Genomic DNA, 22,801 nt, shown 5'->3' on the forward strand with positions numbered 1-22,801 from the left:
CTATTACAGTACAGTACTATACAGCCGATTGTGTTAGTTGGGTACCTAGGGTAACTTTGTTGCATTTACGAATAAATTGGACTTAATGAACGAACGTGCTCTGGGAACAGAACTGGTTCGGATGTAGGGGACCTTACTGTAACACTGTATTAGTCTGAGGTGTATGACATAATGATTGGCTACATGTATATATTGCAAAACGATCACCACAATAAGTTTAGTTAACATCAATTGCCTCACATACTTATAGTTTTTTTCTTGTGATGTCACCGATGCCCTATTTATACAGGGAAATGTATCCTCTTACAGTGTTTTGATTTTGAACCCTGTGAACATATTACTGTTCAAAAAAATTTTTTTTAAGAAAGCTCTGAGAACAGAGCAATACTGAGAACTCTGAAACATTGCCTGTCCGCTGCTTGGTACGTATTCAGTTTAAAGGGCTGTGGGTCTGATTTAAGTCGAGCAGAAGCAGAAGAGATGGAATTGTCAGGTGCCTTTGACCGTGAGGGCCGGGTAATTTCTCTAGTTAGGTTGTGCTCACCTGGGATGGTCCTAGCTTTTTAAGGATTTCTTTTTAGCCAGAGCGCACCCTCCATCCTTTTTCTCCCCGGCTTCGCTTTCCTTCCTTGGGTGCCTGCCGTGTCCGGTGTAGAAAGCAGGAGAATCAGAGTTCTGCCACATTCGGCTGTTTCTCGGGTACCAGCATTGAAAAATTAATGCCCAAGAGCAGTTATTAATTGCATATTTGTATAGCCAATATGGAAAAGTCTCTGCTTCAGTGGAGGGTAGCCTTGGTAGCATATATAAAATCACTGGTATATGCTCTGGTCTGGGCCACCAGCCTTTTCAAATTTAGATTCCAACAGCTCTGGGAGGTGGTTCTGATAGCACAGTCCCATCTTTAAATATAAGGGGTACGGGAAGCAGAGAAAGAGTCCCTTCACGAGTGAGTAAGTCAGGGAAATGAATTACAGGGTGTGTTTAGACGAGATCTGTGATGAACGCGGGTTGGGTGACCTGGAATGGCATCTGTTTAACATCTATGTCGAGTGTTAGGCGCCGCAGTACTGCGTTGGCGACAGGGCTTGGTGGGAAGAGGCCGAGCCCCTGCCCGCCCCCTGCATCTGGCCCTGATTGGTCTTGCCTGGTACGTGGTGCTGCCGTCCTGTGCCCGTGGCCCTGGTTCCCTGCGGTAGGTAGGGCTGGCAGTGTCCTGCCAGAGCTGAGCGAATTCAAGTTCTTGCTAGTCCTTTTCCACTCAGGCTCACATCACTATACATTTTTTTTTAATTGAAGTCTAGTTGATTTACAATGTTATGTTAATTTCTGCTGTACAGTAAAGGGACTCAGTGACACATATATGTATTCCTTTTTTATATTCTTTTCCGTCACGGTTTATCCCAGGATACTGAATATAGTTCTCCGTGCTGTGCAGCAGGACCTTGTTGTTTATCCATCCCACATGGAACAGTTTGCATCTGCTGACCGCAGCCTCCCACTCCATCCCTCCCCCACCCCCTCCCCACTGGCAACCACCAGTCTGTTCTCTGTGACACCGCCATTCTGAAGGAATGCTCACCAGTCATTCCTGGGGTCCCAGCTGAGGGAATGATCCTAGACTTCGGGCCCTCAGCATCCTCCTTCAGGAGAGAAAGCAGAGCAGGTGCCCGCATCTCCAGAGAGCATCTCTGCCTCTGGGAAGACTGGGGCTTGCCAGGCCCTCTGCTCACAACCGCCGGGCAGAGCAGCTGTTGCTGTACAGCCTGGAGATGGGGCAGCTGGGCTCAGAGAGGTTGATTAACCTACCCACGGTTTCACAGCAAAAAGGGCAGGATGAGACTTGAATCCAGGTTTTTGGTTTGTTCTTCTACTTGGCTGTAGCCTAAAAATTAATATATAATTTTTGACAGTTGCTGTAATCTCACAGGGTTCTGAGACAATTTTTAAAAAGCTCTGAACTTCATTTGCAAATATGTTTTAGTAAATTATTACATTCAAACCAAAAAAAAAAAGACAAACACACACATAAAACAGAAAAAAGAAAGAACTTTGGCATTATTTTCCATTAGGTATATAATATATGTACATTTAATTTAATTTAAACTAATCACCAATAAGGAGAATAGTCTAATGCATAATGAATATATATGATTTGGACATGTTTACCAAAAATTTCCCTCTATTAATGTATAATTCAAAAAGCCTAGTTCTTAGTGGATTTTTTTCACAGACTCCTGATACTTGATGTGTGAAATAAGCCATACTTAACATAGTTTTTAGGTGGTTATTCAATATCACATCTTTGATACACGCTGCCTGTCAAGATGTTTTTTCAATCTGCTATAATAATCCTTACTATAATTTTGAGGTTAAGGGGAGAAAACAAGAAGAAAGTGTATATTTGGGGGTAATATAAAAGTAATTAATAAATGATTCTACCACCAGCTATGAAAAAAATTACTGTTATGTGTCAAAATTTAAATTGTTAGAATATGTAAAAGAATATGGTATTTTGATAAAAATTACACATTAACTAATATAATTTACTTTTTTTTATTTTTATTTTTTATTTTTGGTTGCGTTGGGTCTTCATTGCTGCGCGCAGGCTTTCTCTAGCTGTGGAGAGTGGGGGCTACTCTTCGTTGCAGTGCGCAGGCTTCTCATTGCGGTGGCTTCTCTTGTTGTGGAACACAGGCTCTAGGCACGTGGGCTTCAGTAGTGGTGGCTCGCAGGCTCAGTAGTTGTGGCACACGGGCTTAGTTGCTCCACGGCATGTGGGACCTTCCCAGACCAGGGATCGAACCTGTGTCCCCTGCATTGGCAGGCAGATTCTTATCCACTGCACCACCAGGGAAGCCCTATAATTTACTTTTAAATAATGACTATTTATGTTTGAAGTATAGCCATAGGCTTCTCAAATATGGAACTTTGTAGATTTTGCCATTTTCCTGTTTATGTGAAGGAAGACGAATTTAAGAACTGAAGAAATCCTTAAGGTAGTAGAAAAAGGAAGTGAATGGTTTATGGATTCGGCATTCATTGCAGGGTCACAGGTTTAAAAAGGATCTGAGCAAAGGATCTGAGGAGGTGAAAGGATCAGAAACTTTCTAGTCACACTGGACACAGCTTTTGCCAGTCCGTGTTTTCTGGGTTAGTTTCTGTGCTGTTGCCGTCAGTGAGTTCTGCCTCTCAGATGCGTAATGTTAATCATCTCATGTGTCCTGAGAGACTTCGGCCGACTTCCCTGCCTTGTCACGCTTTGCTGGGTGCATTTTTCACTGTGGAGCCATTACTTTCATTGCTACTGAAAGAGACACACCTGTAGGATGGTTGAGCAAAAGGAAACCGAGGGCTGTGGTGATGGAGGCCTTCAACCAAAAGAGAGCGAGGTTTGATGCGGCCAACATATGGAGATTTTATCTTGAGAATTTAGTCAACATTAAAAAAGTTTTTATCCAAAGTTATAATGTTTTGTAGTTTTACAAGTGGTAAAGCCAAAGCCCTTTGATAAAAGAAGGCTCCTAGAGAAGGGCAGAGACCGTCACACGCTGTTCAGTTCAGTCCTTGTGCTTTGACACCGCTGGCACCGACAGCTCGGACGGGTGTGCACGCAGGAGAGGTTGAGTTCAGGCTTAATGAACACTGGTGATAGAGTTACTTGTGGTTATTTTGAGCGTTACTAATGTTTTCAAGTTGCTTTCTGTCTGACTGGGGGGAACCTAAGCTTTCTAGGTGTGAGGTATAAAGAGATAAACTTTACCCAAAGGAATAGAATAAGGAAGTACAGAAAAATTAATTTGTGTAGACCGTACCTAACTTTGTTCCAGGCACTTAGTGGTGTTGAATTATATGAAATCATCATGTTAACTCTGAAAACTCGTCTTGCTTTTGGTAAAATTTGATCCAGGTATACAAAGCCATGTATAAAGAACTTGTTTTTCTAAATTGTTCTCAGAAGGTGATCTGTGCTCACCTGCCAGGAGTTACAAAAAGAACGAATAACATGGTTTTGTCTGCCCGCCCTCTGTGCTCAGTTATACATCCCAGCACTTAACACCTTTCCGTTTGCCAGTGGGGCTGTCTCTGGAGCTCTCATACAGTATTGGTCGGGGATTAGTGGTCCCAAAGATGGATGAGCCCACGGGTGTCCAGGTCCCTTCTTCGCAGAATTCAGTGGCAAGTAGGCAACTGGTCTGCCCGTAGGGGCTTCTGTACAGAAATGTCGGGGGACTTGCAGACACTGCCCCAACATCTACATTTTTTTCCCGGGTAGAAAAAATGTTGGTGAAATTTCCTCAGTAATGGCAACGAATGGACTGTTGACATGCACAGCAACATGGGTGAATCTTAAAATAATCACGCCGAGTAAAAGAACCCGGGCAGAAAAAGAATACATTGTGTGTGACTGCATTTTCATAAAGTTCTAGGCAGTGCCAGCTCGTCTGTCATGACAGGGAGGAGGTCAGTGGTTGCCTGGGGATGGGGGGCTGGTGAGGAGAAGAGGCGGGGGTGATGGGCAGGTGGGGAGCATTACAGAGGGGCATGAGGAAACTTTGGGGGGTAATGGACATGTTCCTGATATTGATTGTGGTGATGTTTCATGGATGTATACATATGTCAACACTTATCAACCGTGTACACTGTATGTACGTAGAGTTTAATATTTGTCTGTTATACCACATGTATAATATACCACATGGCTCATAATAAAAGGGGGAAATATTGTATTACGACTGTAAACAGAAATCAGTTGTCACTTGCCATTGACAGCAGGTATCTAGAAAAATAAATGCAACTAAAACAGAACAATGAAAGAAAAACCTATCTTCTCCTATATCATTTTGAGCATAGCAAGGGCTCCTTTGTATTATAACTCTGTTCGTATGTGACTTTTGATTCTTGAAATATCTTTCTCGACGGGCAGGGGATTATGTTTTAATTGTCAGGAGCAGGAGTTTTGGAGTCGGGCGGCCCCGGGTGTGGCCTGGTCACCTGCTAGCCGTGTGCCTATGGGCAGGACACACAACCTTCCTAATAGTTTTTCTGCCTATCTGTGAAATGGGAATGGTAGAGGCGAAGTAAGTGCTCAGTAAACGGAAGCAAGTTTTGTTACTGGTTTTATTCAGTGCCTGCTCTTCTGGGTGTCTTCACAGTGGGCATCTGGCTACTAGGTGACCTCCTATTCTGCCTTCTCTTCTTAGTGACCTCTGCTCTTTGCAGGCTTTACTTGTTTTGAATTCATTAGTCTTTTCCTTTGTTAAATGATAATATTATTGTTTGTAAGTGACATGTTTATGATTGCATAGTGAGAAATTCATCCTGGCATTTAGCATGTACTTTTTTGGTTTGTCTTGGATGTGAGTATATTTATCATTCATCTGTAGAAAAAAATGTTTTGACTTTTTAAAATGTGTTGCTCAAATTTAGCTGATTTTATTTTATTTAACCTTTTATTAGCTCTTATAAAGTTAATAAAAGTTAATATATCTATTTATGGAAGTGAAAGTTGATTAGTTTATCCTGAATTAGTCATATTGTTGATATGTAAGTTTGAAGAACAGTAAAAGTATTTTTTCTTTAACTCTGAGAAGATGTCATTTTCACTTATAGAAACTAGCAGAATTACCTGCTTTCCCATTATCTTGACCTAATTTTTTCCTCTGCCCGGTGGTTGCAGGGATTTGGCAGGTGATTGATTTGGTTTTAGAGGGTCCTGGAGCTACACAAAGTGTTTTTCATATTGTAAAAGACATGCCCAGTTTTTCACAAGTTTTAAGATTTATTGCCTCCCCGAAAGTGTTGCAAATTAATTTGTTTGCTATTTATTTTAGTCAGAATGTAGGAATTGGTGTCATTAGCCGAAGGGTGGCTTTGATCACAGGAAAGGCAAGGCTGCCTTTTAATGCTCCATGTCTGTTTTTCTTTGGTGTCTTTTCAGGGCTGGACATTAGATGGGTGGACTGCTACTTTCCGTTTACTCATCCTTCCTTCGAGATGGAGATCAGCTTCCACGGGGAATGGCTGGAAATTCTTGGCTGTGGGGTGATGGAACAGCAACTGGTAAATTCAGGTAGAAGAGAATCCAACATTTATTTATAGGCTCTCCTAAAGAGCACTCCCTTCCCAGTTAACTTCATTTACAGGCTCATTTGCATCCACGTTTACATACTCCTGTAGGACTAGCCTCCGTCTTTCTCTCCTTGTATTGCCCTCCAGACTTTTCTCTGGCACTTCACTCTGGAAGAACTTCATCTCTCACGTCTAATTTTTGCAAAGGCTTCTTGGTTTTGGAGCTCTTCCTTTTCAGCGCCCGGCGTTGGTTTGTACTTCGTGATTTCGTATTTGTTGATCGGCTGCCTTGTAATTGCCCACAGGCCTTTGATGCGTGTCCCAGGAGAGTGGTTTGTCTTCCAAACTATTTAAGAACAAAGCCAACTATAATCCCTTTTTTTGTTCCTACTGCATTTGGAACCAAATTCAGCAGGTATTTCATAAATATGCTAAAAACACAATATAAAAATACTTAGGCCTGTGATGTTCGGTGGTTTGCCCCCCTCAGCGTTGGCAGTGCTCCCTGACGGGGGGGAGGGAGGAAAATGGGGCTCTGATGACATTCTCCCCGTTCTGTAAGAACTCGAGAAGGATCTTTCCAGCTCTCCTCTGCAGGACCATTGCTTAATAATAATGATTATTTCTAGGGATTCCCTCGCGGTCCAGCAGTTAGGACTCCATGCTGTCACTGCCGAGGGCCCGGGTTCGATCCCTGGTCCAGGAACTAGGATCCCACAGGCCGTGCAGCGCAGCCAAAAAAAAAAAAAAGGATTATCTCTAAACTTAATTTCAGAGCTGTGAGGTTTTTTTTTTAAGTCACTATCTGAATTTAAATTAAAAAATACTTGTTCAGAGTGTGAATCCTCCATGGGAAGCTGGCTGAGACTGGGCGTGTGGGGAGGGGTCCCTGCCTGAGCAGCAGGCAGAGGGGACCCGATGCGACGGTTCCCCGCTGCCCCTGCCCCTCCCTCCTGGAGAAGGACACGCGCTCTGTGGTCTGGGAGGGTGGTGGCTCTGGCTCAGGGCTGGTCACGGGCCTCCCACCATAGACCGGAGGGGAGCGGTCCCTCCTGGTGACCCAGAGCTGCGGATGGACCATGGGTAAGGTCGTGGGGTTAGAGAGTGCACCTGGAGTGAGACGGGAGATGGGGCGGCCGTGAACGCAGGAGCTGGTGCTGCCTGGGCTGGGAGACCTGGGGCCTGGCCTCCCCGCCCCCTCTTCCACAGGGGCCCGGACCAGCCAGCTCACAGTTTTCTCTCCGCTCGGCCAAGCAAGGCTTGCGGGAGAGCTGGCCCAGCACAGCACCACATGCTCCTCGGATGGTTTTCCAATATTTGAAGGTCTGTCCTGGAGAAGAGGGAGCAGAGAGGTCGCAAACGAGGGCCTGTGAGTAAAAGCTGGGAGGCCTGGGCTTGCGTGTCTGAAGCAGCATGTGTTCTGTCAGTTGACAGCTGTGTGTCTTCAGGCAGGTTGCTTAACCTGGCCCGTCTCGGTTCTCTCATAGTTAAATGAGCACAGCGATACCGCCCTCAAAGGTTCTGTATGAGGGTTAGTGGAGGTGATGCACGTGGCGTGCTTAGCACAGGGTCTGGCACGTAGTAACATTTTTTCAGTAAAAATTAATCTCTGTTGTTATTAAACTTTTTTTTCAAATGGTGAGAGCCATTTATTAACAGAGAGCCCCCTTAGTTGAAAATATTTAAACAGAGCCTGTCCTGCACGTCATAGAAACAATTTCTAGCCAGTTGGAACTAGATTACCTCTTTGATCCTGGTCATTTTAGTATCCATGATTCTGGATTGAGTGAATGATTCTAGAGGGAGAAAGAAAATTGAGAGTGGTAGGAAACAGGAAAATAAAAGAGATGTATATGTATTTTAATAGAAAACACAAAATACTGGGAGCAAATATGTAAGCTTTAATCTCTTCTTGAGTAGGAACTAACTTCAAATACTTCTGTGGTGTTTTTGTTTGTTTTGCTTTGTTTTTTAGACAGAAGGTTTGCAGGAATCCTAGGTTTCCCCCCAGGAGCACATGGTGTCAGGGGCCAGAACTCAGAAAGCAAATCGGGGGGCGAGTGAGTCACATATGAGTTGTCACTTGGAATTGTGCTTCCTTGTATGTTTCCAATATCCTTGATGGGTTTTTATGAGGTTTATTCACACAGTAATTGGCTGAATACAGTCTCTGAAACAGGTTTCCAAGTCATTATTGCACATTAATGAGACTGCTGTTCTACAATTAGATCAGCCATGTCAGGCGATTCTTGGCGGAAATGGCAAAGTGAAAAAAAAAGAAGACACCTAAGATGCAAATGTGTCTGAGAGATTCACCTTGGTGGTGGGAGGTGCTTTCATTTGTTGGGAAATGGTACACATAAAATTTAAATTAAATACCTTGCAAGAGAGAGAGAGACTAAAGAAAAGGAAGAAGAAATGATTTTATAAAGGAGATTCTGTGTGGGCTTTGCTGTTTGAACTTGAAGTTATTATGACGGAGTCCTGCTCCGTGTTCTCAGACTCGAATGCGTTTTGACGTCTGTAGTTGAAATGCTTAGACTGTGTGCGTGGCGGTCACTAACCACAGACAACATTTGCAAGTGCAGCTAACTTTCTGTTTTCTGAGTTCCGACGGTGTGGCGGAAGCCTGGCTCCGGGCACTTTATGCCTCTGTTCAGTTTGCCGTTCTTGCTGTCTTTCCTCCTGTATTTTTTTCCCTCCCCTCTCCTCCCCTCCCCTGCCTTTGAAAATAGAACTTCCAAGAAATGCTAAAATTGATGGTTACAATTCTCCATCTTTATGGTCCTTCAGAGGTTCAGCTAAATGCTGAAACGACAACCGACAACCGAAGAGGCTGACGGGGCAGTGATAATAGCAGACGTCCGTGGAGCCCTGACTGTGTGCCAGCCTCTCACTAAATGCCCTAGAGGCTTTCTTTCATTTAACCTTGACAGCACGGCTCTGGGTGGATGCTGTTATTAACCCCATCTTACAGAGCCTCAGAAAGGTGATCGGACTCGAATGGCTGGCAGCGCCGCTTGCCCAAATCTTTCCGACAGTAGTCAACTACTGTGTTCTGCTACCTGAACAGTAAATTGCATGATTTTGAAGTGGCTAGAAATTCCTTTCAAATAAATGATTCTGCCTAACGTAGAATGAAGAGCTGGAACCAAATGAAACAAAAGCAAACAAAACTCTGTTGTGTAGTTATTCGTTACTCCTGCAGAGGGGCTCATCCCCCGTGTGTATTATCTCTGTGATCGAGTGCATTTAATTAAAAGCATGAGATTAGATTCCTAATTTGAACAGGCAATGAAAACACTTTATTACACATTTAAGTTGACTATGGCGTGTGTGTGTTTTTGCGCACAGAATAAGATAAGGCTGTTCTGGATAGCTTAAGAGAATTTTATTTCTTCTTCTTTAAGTTCTAGTGACTTCACCATTGCTTTCTTTTTTTTTTTTTAAATAAATTTATTTATTTATTTTAATTTTGGCTGCGTTGGGTCTTCGTTGCTGCACACGGGCTTTCTCTAGTTGCGGCGAGTGGGGGCTACTCTGTTGCAGTGCATGGGCTTCTCATTGTGGTGGCTTCCCTTGTTGCAGAGCACGGGCTCTAGGCATGCGGGCTTCAGTACTTGTGGCACATGGGCTCGGTAGTTGTGACACACGGGCTTAGTTGCTCCGCAGCATGTTGGATCTTCCTGGACCAGGGATTGAACCTGTGTCCCCTGCATTGGCAGGCGGATTCTTAACCACTGCGCTACCAGGGAAGTTCCTGCCGTTGCTTTCTGACTGCTTAGATTTGGTAGTTATGACGTGGGTGGTGACTGCCGTCATGATGATCTGACTGTTTTTCCCTTGAGGACAGTAGTGAGTCACGTCTCCAAATACGACACACTTCTTTCCCATTGGGCTGACTGGGGCTGCTGTCTCTGCAGGTCGAATATGGAGCAGGAACATCTGAAACCATCACCAGGTGACTATGGGCTGTAATCATGCCTGGAAGGAATTTACCATTTATCGAGCCCCTGTGAAATTTAGAAGATTATACCTAGGCCAGGAAGCAGAAACGTCTCCATAGTGGAAAATAACTTTAAAAACGGAATCGCCTTCTTTACCTCTTCCTTAAAATTTAAAACTTGACTCTTTGGGGAAAACCTTGTAAATACGTACATGAACAGTTTCTAGTTTTAAATAATCATTCTTTTGTTCATTTGTTTGTCAAATATTTCTTGAATTACTTCTAAGGCCACAGAAAAGCAAATAAGCATTGTCCTTGCCTTTGAGAACAGCGCAGTGCACAGAGATGTAAACATGAACGATTAGGGGGCCATGTGGTCCGATTTAGTAACAGAGGCGCGGTGGGCAGAGTGGGGAGGGGAAGGACTGGGGAGGAGTGTGCCAAGCCCTCGTCCTGGTTGCACTCAGGGTGGAATACTGGTGATAGGCGCACATGAAGCATGCACCCTAGAAGAAGTTCAGTTCCTGTTGGCAAGGGCTTATGTACTTTGTCTTTGCTTGGACGCCCAGTTGGCATACCTAATGCTGCTTTTCCTATCTAAGAATAAATCTATTTGCAGTCTATCCCTCTTTGGTAGAAGTCTCTACAGCCTCTACACACATTTATATCGCTCAGTGTTACTGATCTAAGTTGGTGAACTTCCAGATGGCACAGACCAAGACTGTACCAGCACTGTGCTGTATACAAGCAAACACGCCACTCATACACTTAGCATCTTGTCTGCGTAAGGCACTGTGCTAGACAAAGAGGAAGATACAAAAAATGGTAAGACGTGACTTCTCCCTGTAAAACTTGGAGTGAGGCAGGGAAGATAAAGCTGTGTAATTAGAGCATGAGCTTACGTGCCATTCATGAGATGAGGCTTTGGGATATGCAAAGAGGGAGCTCCGTCCATCAGTTAGACCACTGGAGGTCTAACTGATGGCGCCAGTGAATGATCTTGGCACCTCTGTCGAAAATCATGTTTGGGTTTATTTCTGGACTCAATTCTATTATGTTGTTCTACGTTCCTGTCCTCATGTCCACACTGTTTTGATTCCTATAGCTTTGTAGTAAGTTTTGAAATTGGGAAGTGTTAGTCCAACTTTGTTCTTCCTGTATTCATTCTTTACTCTTGGCCATAACATGCTTAAGTCTCCCTAATTAAAAAATAATTTTTTTCCTTAAAATTTTTCTTCATTGAAATACTTCATGCTGATACGTTATATGCCCGTCTCTGTCTCTGTCTCTGTCTGTCTTCCAGTCCTTTACCATATAGATCAGTCCAGTGTCCCCCACCCAGCTGAAGAGTTAGGCCATGATACAGTTGAAGTCCCCTGTGTCCCTCCCTGTTAGTACCTTCCCTTCCCCCCACTCGTATGAGCAATCACTATTCTGAATTTTGTGTTGTTACCTTGATTTTAATTATAGTTTTTCTATGCATATTGTAAAACAAGCTAACTGTCACCAGCTTTTATGCTTTAACAAATGGAATCATGCTACCCATCCTCTCATGACTTTAGTTTTCCATGCAGTGCTATGAAGTTCATCTCTGTTGTCATGTGTAGAGTTTTAGTTTGTTCATTTTTCACTGCATAAATTCTACTGGGCGAATATGCTGCGGTTTATTCATCCATTCTTTAATGGACACTTCACTGTTTCCCCTTTTTTTTGCTGCTAACAAATGCTACTCGTGTACACTTTTGTGCGTCTTGTACGTACAGGAGTGAGAGTGTCTCTGAGGTGTACTTTATTTGGCTGTGGAGTTGCTAAGTCAGCACTTCGGAGCAGCTTCAGCTTTGTTGGTGTCACCAGGCTGTTTCCCAAAGCAGCTGGGCCAGTTCGCTCTGCCTTGAGCCTTTGCAGGGACGCTCTTGCTGCTCCACATCCTCTCCGCTGACGCTTGACTTCGGTCAGTTGCTTTGATCGAGTTTAGAGTAGTCTGTCGCTGAGGTTTCGTTTACATTTAGCTGATTGCTGTTGAGGTTGATCACGTTTTTTATAAATTTATTTGACACATGCAGCTTTTCTTTTGCTCATTTTGGGGTAGGGCTCATTTTTCTCTTTGTCTTTCTTTTTTTAAATTAGTTAATTCATTAATTTATTTACTTTTGGCTGAGCTGGATCTTCGTTGCTGCACGCGGGCTTCCTCTGGTTGCAGCGAGCGGGAGCTACTCTTTGTCGTGGCGCGCGGGCTTCTCACTGCGGTGGCTTCTCTTGTTGCGGAGCACGTGCTCTAGGTGTGCGGGCTTCAGTAGTTGTGGCTCACGGGCTCTAGAGCGCAGGCTCTGTAGTTGTGGCACACGGGCTCAGTAGTTGTGGCTCATGAGCTCTAGAGTGCAGGCTCAGTAGTTGTGGCTCGCGGGCTTAGTTGCTCCGCAGCATGTGGGATCTTCCCGGACCAGGGCGCGAACCCGTGTCCTCTGCCTCGGCAGGCGGATTCTTAACCACTGTGCCACCAGGGAAGCCCATCTCTTTGTCTCTTTTTAATTGATTGGTAGGAATTCATCATCTATTTTGAACACTAATCTTTTGTCATTTTTATATATTAAAATCGTATTCTCTAGGTTTGTGGCTTTTTTTCTTTAAGTTGCTCTTTCATGAATGGAATATGTATATTTCTTACTTGCGTAGCTTTAGGTTTCTTTATATAACATCATTCTCCCAAAAAGTCATTTTGTCAGGGAATGCGAGTGGGTGTAAGTTGACAAGTTCTGTAAAGATAACCCTTCTGGCTTGTCATGCTTGACTCCAGTGGTTCAAGTCTCTGATGTGATTGCTGTATCATTCATATTTTCAGCGTGGGGATTCTGCATATTTAATGACTTTCAAACATCTCCCCTCTCTCTCCTAATGTTCTGTTGAGTCTGGTCCCACCCTCTGTGACAGTTCCTGGGGCTGGGAAGGCAGACTCTGGGATGCTCTTGTTTGACTAGGAAAGGCAACTTGGAGCTTGCTTGGGGACTCCAGTTATACTGTTTGCACAGAATTGGATTTGTCTCCTGGTATATTTTGTAGTTCTTTCTGATCCTAGTTAGAAGCCATGCCATCCCCTCCAGTATTTCTGCTACTGTAATAAGAGCAAAGATTTTGGTAACTTGCTTCAAGCCACAGTGCGTGTACATATTTCTGATGTTTTGATAGCTGTAGTATGTGTTACATACTGTCTGTGGCATCATTTCTATACGTGGGAGACTTCTGGAAAGCAGAGATTCTGTCTCGTGTCTTATTTTCATTGTCTAAGGTCTTGGATATTTAGCTGATATAAAGCAATTGTCCTTCCCCCATCAATGTGGACTTAGTTTTCCATTTTCAACTGTTTTCCTTTTTCCTATCATCTCCTCATTCCTGAAGCAGTAACCCTAATAATAATAATAATAATAATAATAATAATACAATCCAAATATTAGCTATTAGCTTTTGACATTTTGAAGCTGTTGAAGTAGTTTGTGAGTTTCCAAATAGAAGGTTCAGATTAGAAAGAAATGGAAATTTGGCAAGTTTGGATTGTTGCAAATGGTTATGTCTTTCATCAGACTCTATTACTATTCCCATGCCACCCCCCCACCCTATATCCATGCACTTTGCCCTCTGACTTTGAAGCACTTTCCATTGTGGGAAGAGGACACTTCTCTCTCTGCCCTGTTGATTTTTGGCTTGGCTACCTGACTGCTTTGGCTAAATGGATATTAGCAGCTAAAGGAAAAAAGGCTCGAAAGTCCTTGGCAGTTGCTTTTGCCCTCTTTTGCTTCTGCCTTTGTTATGAGGTGAACATGCACAGCCTGCTGGTTCTAGAACAGTAAGAAGCAGGTGGAGTGGACCTGAACCAACCCTGGAGCCCTAAGGCCAGCCCAGTCTGGACCAGCTGAAGCCCTGGCCCACAGCCATGTGGTTGCTGAGATTTGTGGTGGTTTGTCCATCCACAGTAGCTGGCTGGTAAGATGTACATTGTGGCTGTCTTGCATATTCTTTCTCAGCTTACCTGGGGCTCACAGTGTGCTTAAGCCTCTCTCCTCCAATACCATTACACAGAATTCACTTATTTCTTTCATGCTTTTCCTCACCATCTCCCTTTCTAGCTTAGTGAGAAGGATGATTGAAAAAGAGCTTGACTTTTTCTACTTTCCTCTCTCCCTAGAGAAGCCATTGAAATAGATTCCCAGTATTTTGATGTGTGTGGTGATTGTTTCCTAAATCAGACAGGGATTGGGGGTGGGATTTATCTGGAAAGTCCTCCTTGTGGGAGTTTTTGGACATGCTTCTGACATATGGAAGATCATGTGTGTGTGTGTGTGTGTGCGTGTGCAAACATGTTCTCACTATAACCTGTTTAAACGTTTAGTTCCAGGTGTCTGTCTTTAATCAGTCTCAGGTAGAAAACTCTGGAATCACTAGAATGTAAGCTTCATGAGAGCAGGGACTTTTTTGGTTTTGATCACTGTTGTATTCCCAGTTCCTAGAACAATGCCTGGCACACAGTCAGCACTCAATATATATATTATAAAACGAATGATGAGCACACGAGTGGGTGGACCCCCATTTCCTCATCCCAATGTGTACTATTCTTTCTCCAGGCTCATCTAAACAGTAAGTGTGGAGGGAAATACCCTAGTTTCCCAGGCTGACCCTTGGCCTAGTCTGTCCTTAGCTGCTCAGTGCAGCTCCTAAGGTAACAGGAAGAAGAAGATCCAGGAGGCCCTCGGAGTGAAGATCGACCTACAGCCAGGCCCCGCCACGCACTGTGCTGGAGCTCTTGGGCAAGTCCTGAGGGTCTCAGTTTCTTCATCTATCAACTAAGGGTCTTAGATGATATAACATCCAGATTTCCTTTTAGCTCTCGGATCCCATGATTTGGCCTCTTAAACAAGCCAGAGATGCGTAGTATTAATACAGCCCTCAGGGGATTTTGGTTTGTTTTATAGCACCACATGGAAAATTGCATAGCAGCTGGACTTTGGTATCTATGGATAGTTAATCAGGTTTCTTCCCCACACCCCTTAAAGAAACTCTCCGAGACTATTAAAAAGATAAAAAAGGATGTTCATATAATTGAACTTTATTTAAACTATTTATGAAACTCTTGCTTCATGGGATCACTGCAGCTTTGAAGGCAGGTAGTGCTGTGCTACTCAGTGGTTCAGTTTTATTTTCTCCCTTGCAAAGAGGCAATTTGAAGTTTAGGAATTATTTATGGTACCGTGGGGATAAACACAATCTGCTAAGTTATTTTTTTCAAGATTTGTTTCTGCATTTTAGGCTGGAAGCAATGTCTTCATGAAATGGCCGTGTTGTTATGTCCGTGGATAAAATGAAGTGATGTCATTAGACAAAAGTTAGGCCAGATTTTCAGATTGTGTTTTTTAATGGACATAATTCAGGAACTGGCCAAGGGTAGCATTTCTCAAATTGTATGACATAGAACACTGGGTATTATTAGGTTTTTCAAAGGAAAAAGAAGATTTGATATTCAACTAAGTGTGGAAAATAGTGAGTGGGAAAGGTCCTGTATGCCTCTCTCTATTTCTCATTTGGGGCGAGCGAGCAGATTTCCCAGAGTCACAGGACACGGAATAGCTCTGTGAAAAGGTCCCTTTTGTGGAGCACATCCCGCGAAGGACACCTGGGGAAAGGCTCGTCTCTTGGCTGCTGGGGTTGGTGGTAAACTGGGAGGCTAATAGAAGTGTAGTTTGGGGCAGTAATGACGAAGCCTAGTGAGATATTCTTAAATTTTACCTTGAGGAGTGCCTTCAATGTAAAGGGAAGCAGCTGGTATCAGTATACATAATTTAGAACATTTATTTGATATTTTAGGCTATTTGTCTACAGAGTCCTGGAAATTGAGGGTTTGTGGGCTTTGAAGGCATTAGGAAGGGAAAGCTCTCAAAATCCGTTGTTTGATGCGTCCATTTATTAAATCAGCCTTTCCCGTCTCCGTCCATTCCTTCAGCAGACGTTTATGAAGTATCTGCCTGGCAGGCACCACGCGAAGTGCTGCAGATACAGAGGTCGTTTCTGCCTTTGAGGGGCTCACGGTCCAGTGGTGGGGACGGCAGGTCACGTGCTGTGTCCGTGAGGCTGTGATGACAGTTGGTGGAGGGTTTGGTTCCTCGAGAGACGGGCAAGGCTTCACCGGGGTCGTAGCGCTTGACCTGAGCGGTGAAGGGGAGCAGGTTTTATGACGGGTGAAGAGGGCTCTTTCCCGGCAAAGAGCGTGGCTTGTGCAGGACACACAGAGTGGGAGGCAGCACTGCATGTTCTGGAAAGACCAATTGGTACGAGCTCGGGGAAAACCCGGGGCCTGGGAATCAGGCAGAGGAGGCTGCAAAGCTCCTCCATAGCCGTCAGGTCTGGAAGGGCATGGGCGGCAACATAAAGACCTTAAACCTCACCCTTCAGGTGGTAGCACGCGATTGGGAGATTGAATCACTGTTGAGAGTGAGTCGAACAAATGCAAGTTCAAAGGCAGGAGACCAGGTGAACAGTCTAGACTGAGCGTGACGAGGCCGTGGAGGAGGGAGGGGCCAGACGGAGTGGGTCTAGGAGCTCCCACTGGGCTCCGTGTGCCTGGGGCCTCGTCCTCAGCATCATGAAGAGGGCACGCACTCGGGGGCAGAGGGTTCTGGGTGCAGCTCTCCCGGGCTTCACTGGCACCCAGAACTCTGGGTGTGCTCACCGCCGTACGCCCTCCAGAGCCCCAGGGGATTCCACAAGCCCCGCCCCCTCCTGTACCTTCAGTTACCTCAGTAACCAGCATAGCTCCTTTCTCATCAGGCAGGCTTCTTTTTAAGAGGAGGCAGATCTCCTCCGAGGGTGAAGAAGTAACATTTTATTCCTGTTTCAAAGAGAGCTCTTCTGGATGGTGTAGGCTCCCAGCCCTCCGAAACCTGAATTCCCTCCTGGGTGAGATGCACGTGGTGAGGATGGCTCTTGCCTGCTCTGGACTGAGGCTTGGCCCTCCTTGGACGGGCCTCCCCTGGGTCCTCTCTGAGCCCAAGTGTGTCTGCCTCCCGGCGAGGTTGACAAGGGGTCTGCCTCGGTTGTGTGGCCTCTAAGGGACCAGACCTGAAGAGGTCTTTGTGCTGCTCCCTTTCTTCGGGTTTGGGACTCTTTCACTGGTCCCCTTAATCAAAGCCATTCCTCCTTGCCCGTGGTTGGTTATTTATTTCCCTGCCAGCTGTGGAGGGGCCTGGGCGTCGGAGCTTCTTGTTTGTTGCACTTACCTGCTGTGTCCATCTTGGTGGTGCCTGGAATAGTGACGTGGGGAGAAGCTGGGGGGCAGACCAGACTCGCTGCTTCTGGTGCTTACTGGCTACGGCAGACTGGTTCCCTCGACCACCACGGGGAGGATGTGAATGTCCCTACGGAAACTGCTGGGAGCTTTAAGCCAGAAAGATATACCTTCGCGGACAAATACATTTATCACTTAACGTCCCTGAATCCCAGCACCTAATCTATAAAATGAGAATAATAATGTGCACCTCACTGGTTTGGGATGGAGAATAAATGAATTAATACATAAAATGTGCTTAGCCGAGTGTCCGGTGCTCAGTAAATGATCAAAAAGTGTTAGATCCTTTCTCCCCTCACTTTAACCCTTCCATCCTTCGGAGAGTGTTAAAGTTGGAAGTGATTTCAGGTGTCATTCACTCTGTGAATCTCCTGAAATTACGTGTCAGCTCTTGCATCTATTTGTGTAGGGGCATTTGGGGGGCGGGGGTTCTGGAAGGAGAGTAATTGTAGTTCTCATTGGACCCTCACAGTGTTCTGTGGCTTGAAAAGCATGCAGACCGCTCACGTGGTCTGATACCCTCATCTTGCATGGGAGGAGCTGGAATCGTTTGATGAGGCAGTTGTAGGTGTGCGTGGCAGGTACGATCGAGGGCACGGAACCGCGAGGGCACGGAACCGCGAGGGCACGGAACCGCGAGGGCACAGCCCGCTCCTGCCTGCTAATGCTGTCTGCCTTCAGGACGTTATTCAGACGAGGGCAGCTCGTTAGGTGAAGGCACTTGTTACCCTGGAGGGCAAAACATTTTCACTTGTTTATTGAGGGGAGGGCGAGGGAGGCGGGGAGCATTTGTTGGAAAGGAAGATGCCAGGCAAGTGAAGATGAATAAGGCAGAGCGCCTACCTCCGAGGAGCTGATGGTCTAATGAGGGGTCCAGTCACACCAGAGCCCAGAACCAGGTAGGTTAACAGGCTGGGGGCACGGGGCTCGGCAGCCAGTGCTGTCGGGGAGGCCGTCCCAGGAGACCGACCCCGCAGGGCTGTTGTCTGACCTTGATGTTGAAGGACGCCTAGGACTCTGCCAGGGCAAGGGAAGGGGTAGGACCTTCTAGGCAGAGGGCGCAGCAGATCAAAGGGCTTCTAAAAGATGTGGAATGAATGCCTGAGGACAGAATTTCCGTGTGATTGGGGTAGAAGGTGTGGGTGTGGATCCAGAGGGGCCTGGAGGGTGATGGGCTTTGCTTACGGAGCTAAGGAGTGTGGGCTTCATACTGTGGTTACCACAGCCAGCAGGATTTCTTTGGGAGGGTGAGGGGATGGAGGGCAGAGGAAGACGGCCGTCCATTTACGATGTGAATTTATTTCTGAGTAACTGATTGACGAGTATGCGTGTATGTGTGTGTATGTGTACTCTCCCTTTCACTGATTTTGCTTTTGTTGTTTTTGCTTTTTCTTTTTGGATCCTTCCAGTTTCTTTTTCTTTTTTCGGCCGTGCCGCGCGGCTTGTGGGATCTTAGTCCCTGACCAGGCATTGAACCCAGGCCCTCAGCAGTGAGAGCGCTGAGTCCTAACCACTGGACTACCAGGGAATTCCCAGATCCTTCCAGTTTTTAATGCAAATACAAATACATGTTCTTTTTCTTCCTTCTTAATTAAAGTGGTATACTCTAGTATATTACTTTACATCTTTTTTTTTTCACTTCAGTGTACTTCTAGAGGTCGTATTTTACATCTTTTTTTTTCACTTCAGTGTACTTCTAGAGGTCATTGTATTTTACATCTTTTTTTTTCACTTCAGCGTACTTCTAGAGGTCTTTGTATTTTACGTCTTTTTTTTTTCACTTCAGTGTACTTCTAGAGGTCGTTGTATGTTGGAGAGCATACTCAGGCATATCCACTGCTGTCTGGTCCTGCATCACGTGTATGAACCATAATGTATTTAATGAGTCCTGAGCTGATAGGCGTTTTGTGTTGTTTCCAGTCTTTTACTATTAACAACAATGCTTCAGTGAATAGCTGTGTACATGTCACATTTCATGTGCAGGTCTCTCTATGGGATTCGTTTCTAAAAGTGGACTTAAGTTTCAGAGTGTATACATTTATACCTTGTATAGACATCGTACCTATGAAGAAGCCCTGATGGGGTCAGGCCGCCCGTTGCCATCCCCACCTGTGATGTGTGAGAGCGTTTGCCTCATGCCCTGCCACATGTGTGTGATCTAGCGTTGGGACCTTTGCTAACCTGACAGACGAAAACTGTATCTAGAAGTCATTCTGAATGTATTTTCTTTTATTATTTTAAAATTATTTTTGTGTGTTTTTTTATATTTGTATTTTCTTTTTTTTTTAATGTGTTTAAGAGACATTTTTATGTCCTTTTCTATGAACAACCCTCATATTTTCTGCTCACTTTTTTCCCAGCAGAGATTTTTAAGTAGGGAAACAGTGTGATCAGGTTTAGTTTAGTTTAGCTTTTTTGTAAAAGAATTCCAGAACAGTGAAGAATTGGTGATAGGAAGGCGAGATAGAAGCTGATAGAATCCAGATGAGAAAATGATGGCCTGAATTTCAGCAGTGGTGATGGAGTGGGAGAAGCGAAGGTGGCCCCCAAGGATGCTCTGGGGTGGAGCAGCTGTGTCTGGTGTGTGGATTGGGTGGGGGTGAGGGTGAGCCCAGGGAGGGGCTGAGGGTGATGTGAGTTTAGCCTCAGTGACTCTGATGCCATTTCCTGAGCTGGAGACAGAGAAGGGGGTGGAGAGTGCAGCTAAGCTTTGGACCTCTTAGGTCTGAAGTGCCTGTAAGACACCAGGTAGAAAAATACTTAGGAGATAGTTGGACATGTAAGATTGGGAAGTGTAGGAGAACTTTGTAGGAGATTTTGGAGTCATCAGTGTTGGTAAAAGTCATGAAATTAAGATAGTGTAAGGAAATCCTCATAGAGAAAGAAGAGAAAGACCAAGGAATATAAGGTTTCAGAAAAAGAAACATCCCCTGGGGTTCCTTTATTTATTGAATTCACTGTTATTCGTTGGCGTAAGAGGAGGGTTTTTGCGGGGTTCAGGTTTCCGTTCATTCATTCATCATTCGTTCATTCACTCATTCGGTATTTGCTGAGCACCTGGTACCCAGCAATGATGAGATGTGAAACAGGAGGCGGTGCCTGCCCTCGAGGAGCTGGCGGTCAGCTGGGGCGTGTGCACAGGTCCGTGTGCAGTGACCACGTGGCAGGACGCCCGCCCTGCGGAGGGGTATGGCTGTGCTGGGGCATCAGCAGGGGGTGGCATCGAGTGCCATGTTGGGTGGGGGAGTCTTCAGAAAAGCACCCTAATCTGAGGTGGGAAGAGGGAGTGAGAGTCGGGGTGGAAGGGAGCAGGAGTTGGCAGACCTGCTTTGTGAGGGACCAGATGGGAAACGCGGCAGGCTGGGCCGGCCACCTGGTCCCTGTTGCGGTGACTCGACGCTGCCATCGTAGTGTGGGAACAGCCGCAGACCGAGGTAAACAAACCCGTGTGGCCGCGTTCCAGTCGCGCTTTATTTAATGGACGCTGGACATTGCACGTAATTTTCATGTCTCAGGGTACGGTATTCTTCCTTCGATACTTCTCAACCATTTACAAACGTAGCATTCATCCTTAGCCTGCGGGCCATGCACAGACGGAGGGAGTGGGTCCGTATTTGCCGTGCAGAGCGCAGGGCCGACTCCTGCAGAGGCGAGAGGAAGGGTCTGCTCAGAGGTCAGCACACTGGGCCCCTGGGACGTCCTTCTCCTGAGCTGGTCCCCTCGCCTCCGGGGTCTCCCGTCCGCCCCTACGCGCAGTCACTACACAGATCTTGTGCCACCTCTTTCATTATTTCTGCGCTTTTCTGGGAAACTCTCAGAGATTCTCCATGATGGTCGTTGAGATCCTCCCCTCACTGTCTGCTTTGTTTGCCTGCCTTCCCTCCAGGAAGGAGGTGGCACGAGTTTTGCCCCCCTGGCAGTAACGTCATATTTCCAATGTGATTGGAGCTGCTGTCAGCGCTTTCTGGGTCACTGCTCGTTCCTAGATCTGTGTACAGAGTTTACTTTCATTCTGAGCTTTTTGTATATTTCCTAGAAAAGTTACTTTTGGGTTAATTTACATATAAAAGTCCTGTACTTTCATCTCATTTTTATCCTGCCACTTCATGTATAGTGAAACAAATGAAAAAGTCTTCAAATGTTGACTTCTAAGTCTTTATTACCACAGGCAGCTTCATTATGTTTGTGGAAATCCAGTGTGCTTTGAAGGAATTAATCTAGCCTTACTTGCAATCTGTATATGTTTACATAGAATGAACAAACATTGCATTACGTTTCATGAAAATTCAATTATTCCCGTCTCCAGGAAACATGTTCTGCTTCGTATTTAATTCTCCAGTAAGTCAGTATGATGGTTCTTGAACTATCATAAGAATTCGGGATTTTGAGAGCACTGCTTACCTTTGTAATCCATGGAGAAATGGCCAGTGGAGACTTTTTATCCCTGGAGCCCTGACCCTGTATTTGGGGCTGTGGACAACATCTGTCTCCGTGGTATCGGGCTAATATGAGCTACTATTCCTGCTAGATTTTTCTTAGAATTAAGAGAAGCCACGTGAAGGATAATGCTGTACCTGATTAATAGTTTTGCCTTGGAATCCACTGTATATAGAATCTATTTGGAATCTGTCTGATGGTTATTCCACTTCCCAGTTTCTTCCCAAGACTCTAACCTCCTTGAGGGTAGGAACCATAGTTAATTCGTCCTTGTTAGCGGTTGCAGTGTTACAGAATATTGAAGAAATGCTAAGTAGGGTTTTCAGCGGGCAGAGGTGGGTGCGATGGCACGGGGACGATTCGACTCCGGCCACGGGCCTGGTTGCTTGGCATCCTTGAGGAGCAGGCGTAGGACTGAGAGCTGGGCATGATCGGGAAGGTAGACCGGGGCCTAGATCAGGAGGCACAGGTTGGAACAGGGGTGCTGGGGGTTTCCAAACAAATTGTGTTGAGATCAGGGTGACCGGCGTTCCTAGCGCTTGGCGTCATCCGGGCTGTGGTCGGTCTCTTGCTCTGCCTCCACACTGTTCCCGAGCTGTTGTTTCTTTATCTCTTTGTCACCGTGCTTCACATACGCCTCGCCGTTAGTAGGTGCCCTGTAGGTATTTATCAAATGCGTGGATGGGTGGATGTATTTAGGCACAAACCCTCCACTTCTGGACTGAAAGATAGATTGCATGGAGCAGGGATGGGAGGCGGTGAGTTGGCTGGAGCATCTTACAGTAGCCTAGGAGAGGAATGCGAGAGGGTGAATTATATCCGCGGCAGGAGAAATTCCAGGGAGGAAATAGATTCTGGAGACTCAAGGAAGCAGAGCTGACAGGCGCCGGCGACCCACCGAGGAGACCCACCAGACTCTGCTGTTGTGCAGAGTCAAGGAGCCGAGGGAAGGAGAAAAGTAAGACGGGCACCAGATGTGCACCTGGTCATGTCACCCTCCAGATGTTTTGTGGGGTGAT

At 45.5% G+C, this 22,801-nt stretch overlaps 2 protein-coding genes across 8 annotated transcripts in view; one reads left to right on the forward strand and one right to left on the reverse strand.

The window, feature by feature from the left end:
• FARS2 (phenylalanyl-tRNA synthetase 2, mitochondrial) overlaps nt 1-22,801 on the forward strand; it is a 391,286-nt gene that overhangs the window by 118,070 nt on the left and 250,415 nt on the right. For all 7 annotated transcript variants that reach the window (XM_082413329.1, XM_082413326.1, XM_082413331.1 and 4 more), the window contains one exon: nt 5,942-6,073. In XM_082413329.1, the coding sequence (XP_082269455.1) occupies nt 5,942-6,073 (132 nt within the window). The remainder of the gene's footprint in view (nt 1-5,941; nt 6,074-22,801) is intronic.
• Nucleotides 14,178-22,801, reverse strand: part of NRN1 (neuritin 1) — a 406,802-nt gene continuing 398,178 nt past the window's right edge. Inside the window, exon 4 of the transcript XR_014250884.1 lies at nt 14,178-14,191. The gene's annotated coding sequence lies outside the window, so the exon portion shown is untranslated. The remainder of the gene's footprint in view (nt 14,192-22,801) is intronic.

Source organism: Balaenoptera physalus (assembly GCF_965194825.1).
Source record: "Balaenoptera physalus genome assembly, chromosome: 11".
NCBI classification, from domain to species: domain Eukaryota; kingdom Metazoa; phylum Chordata; class Mammalia; order Artiodactyla; family Balaenopteridae; genus Balaenoptera; species Balaenoptera physalus.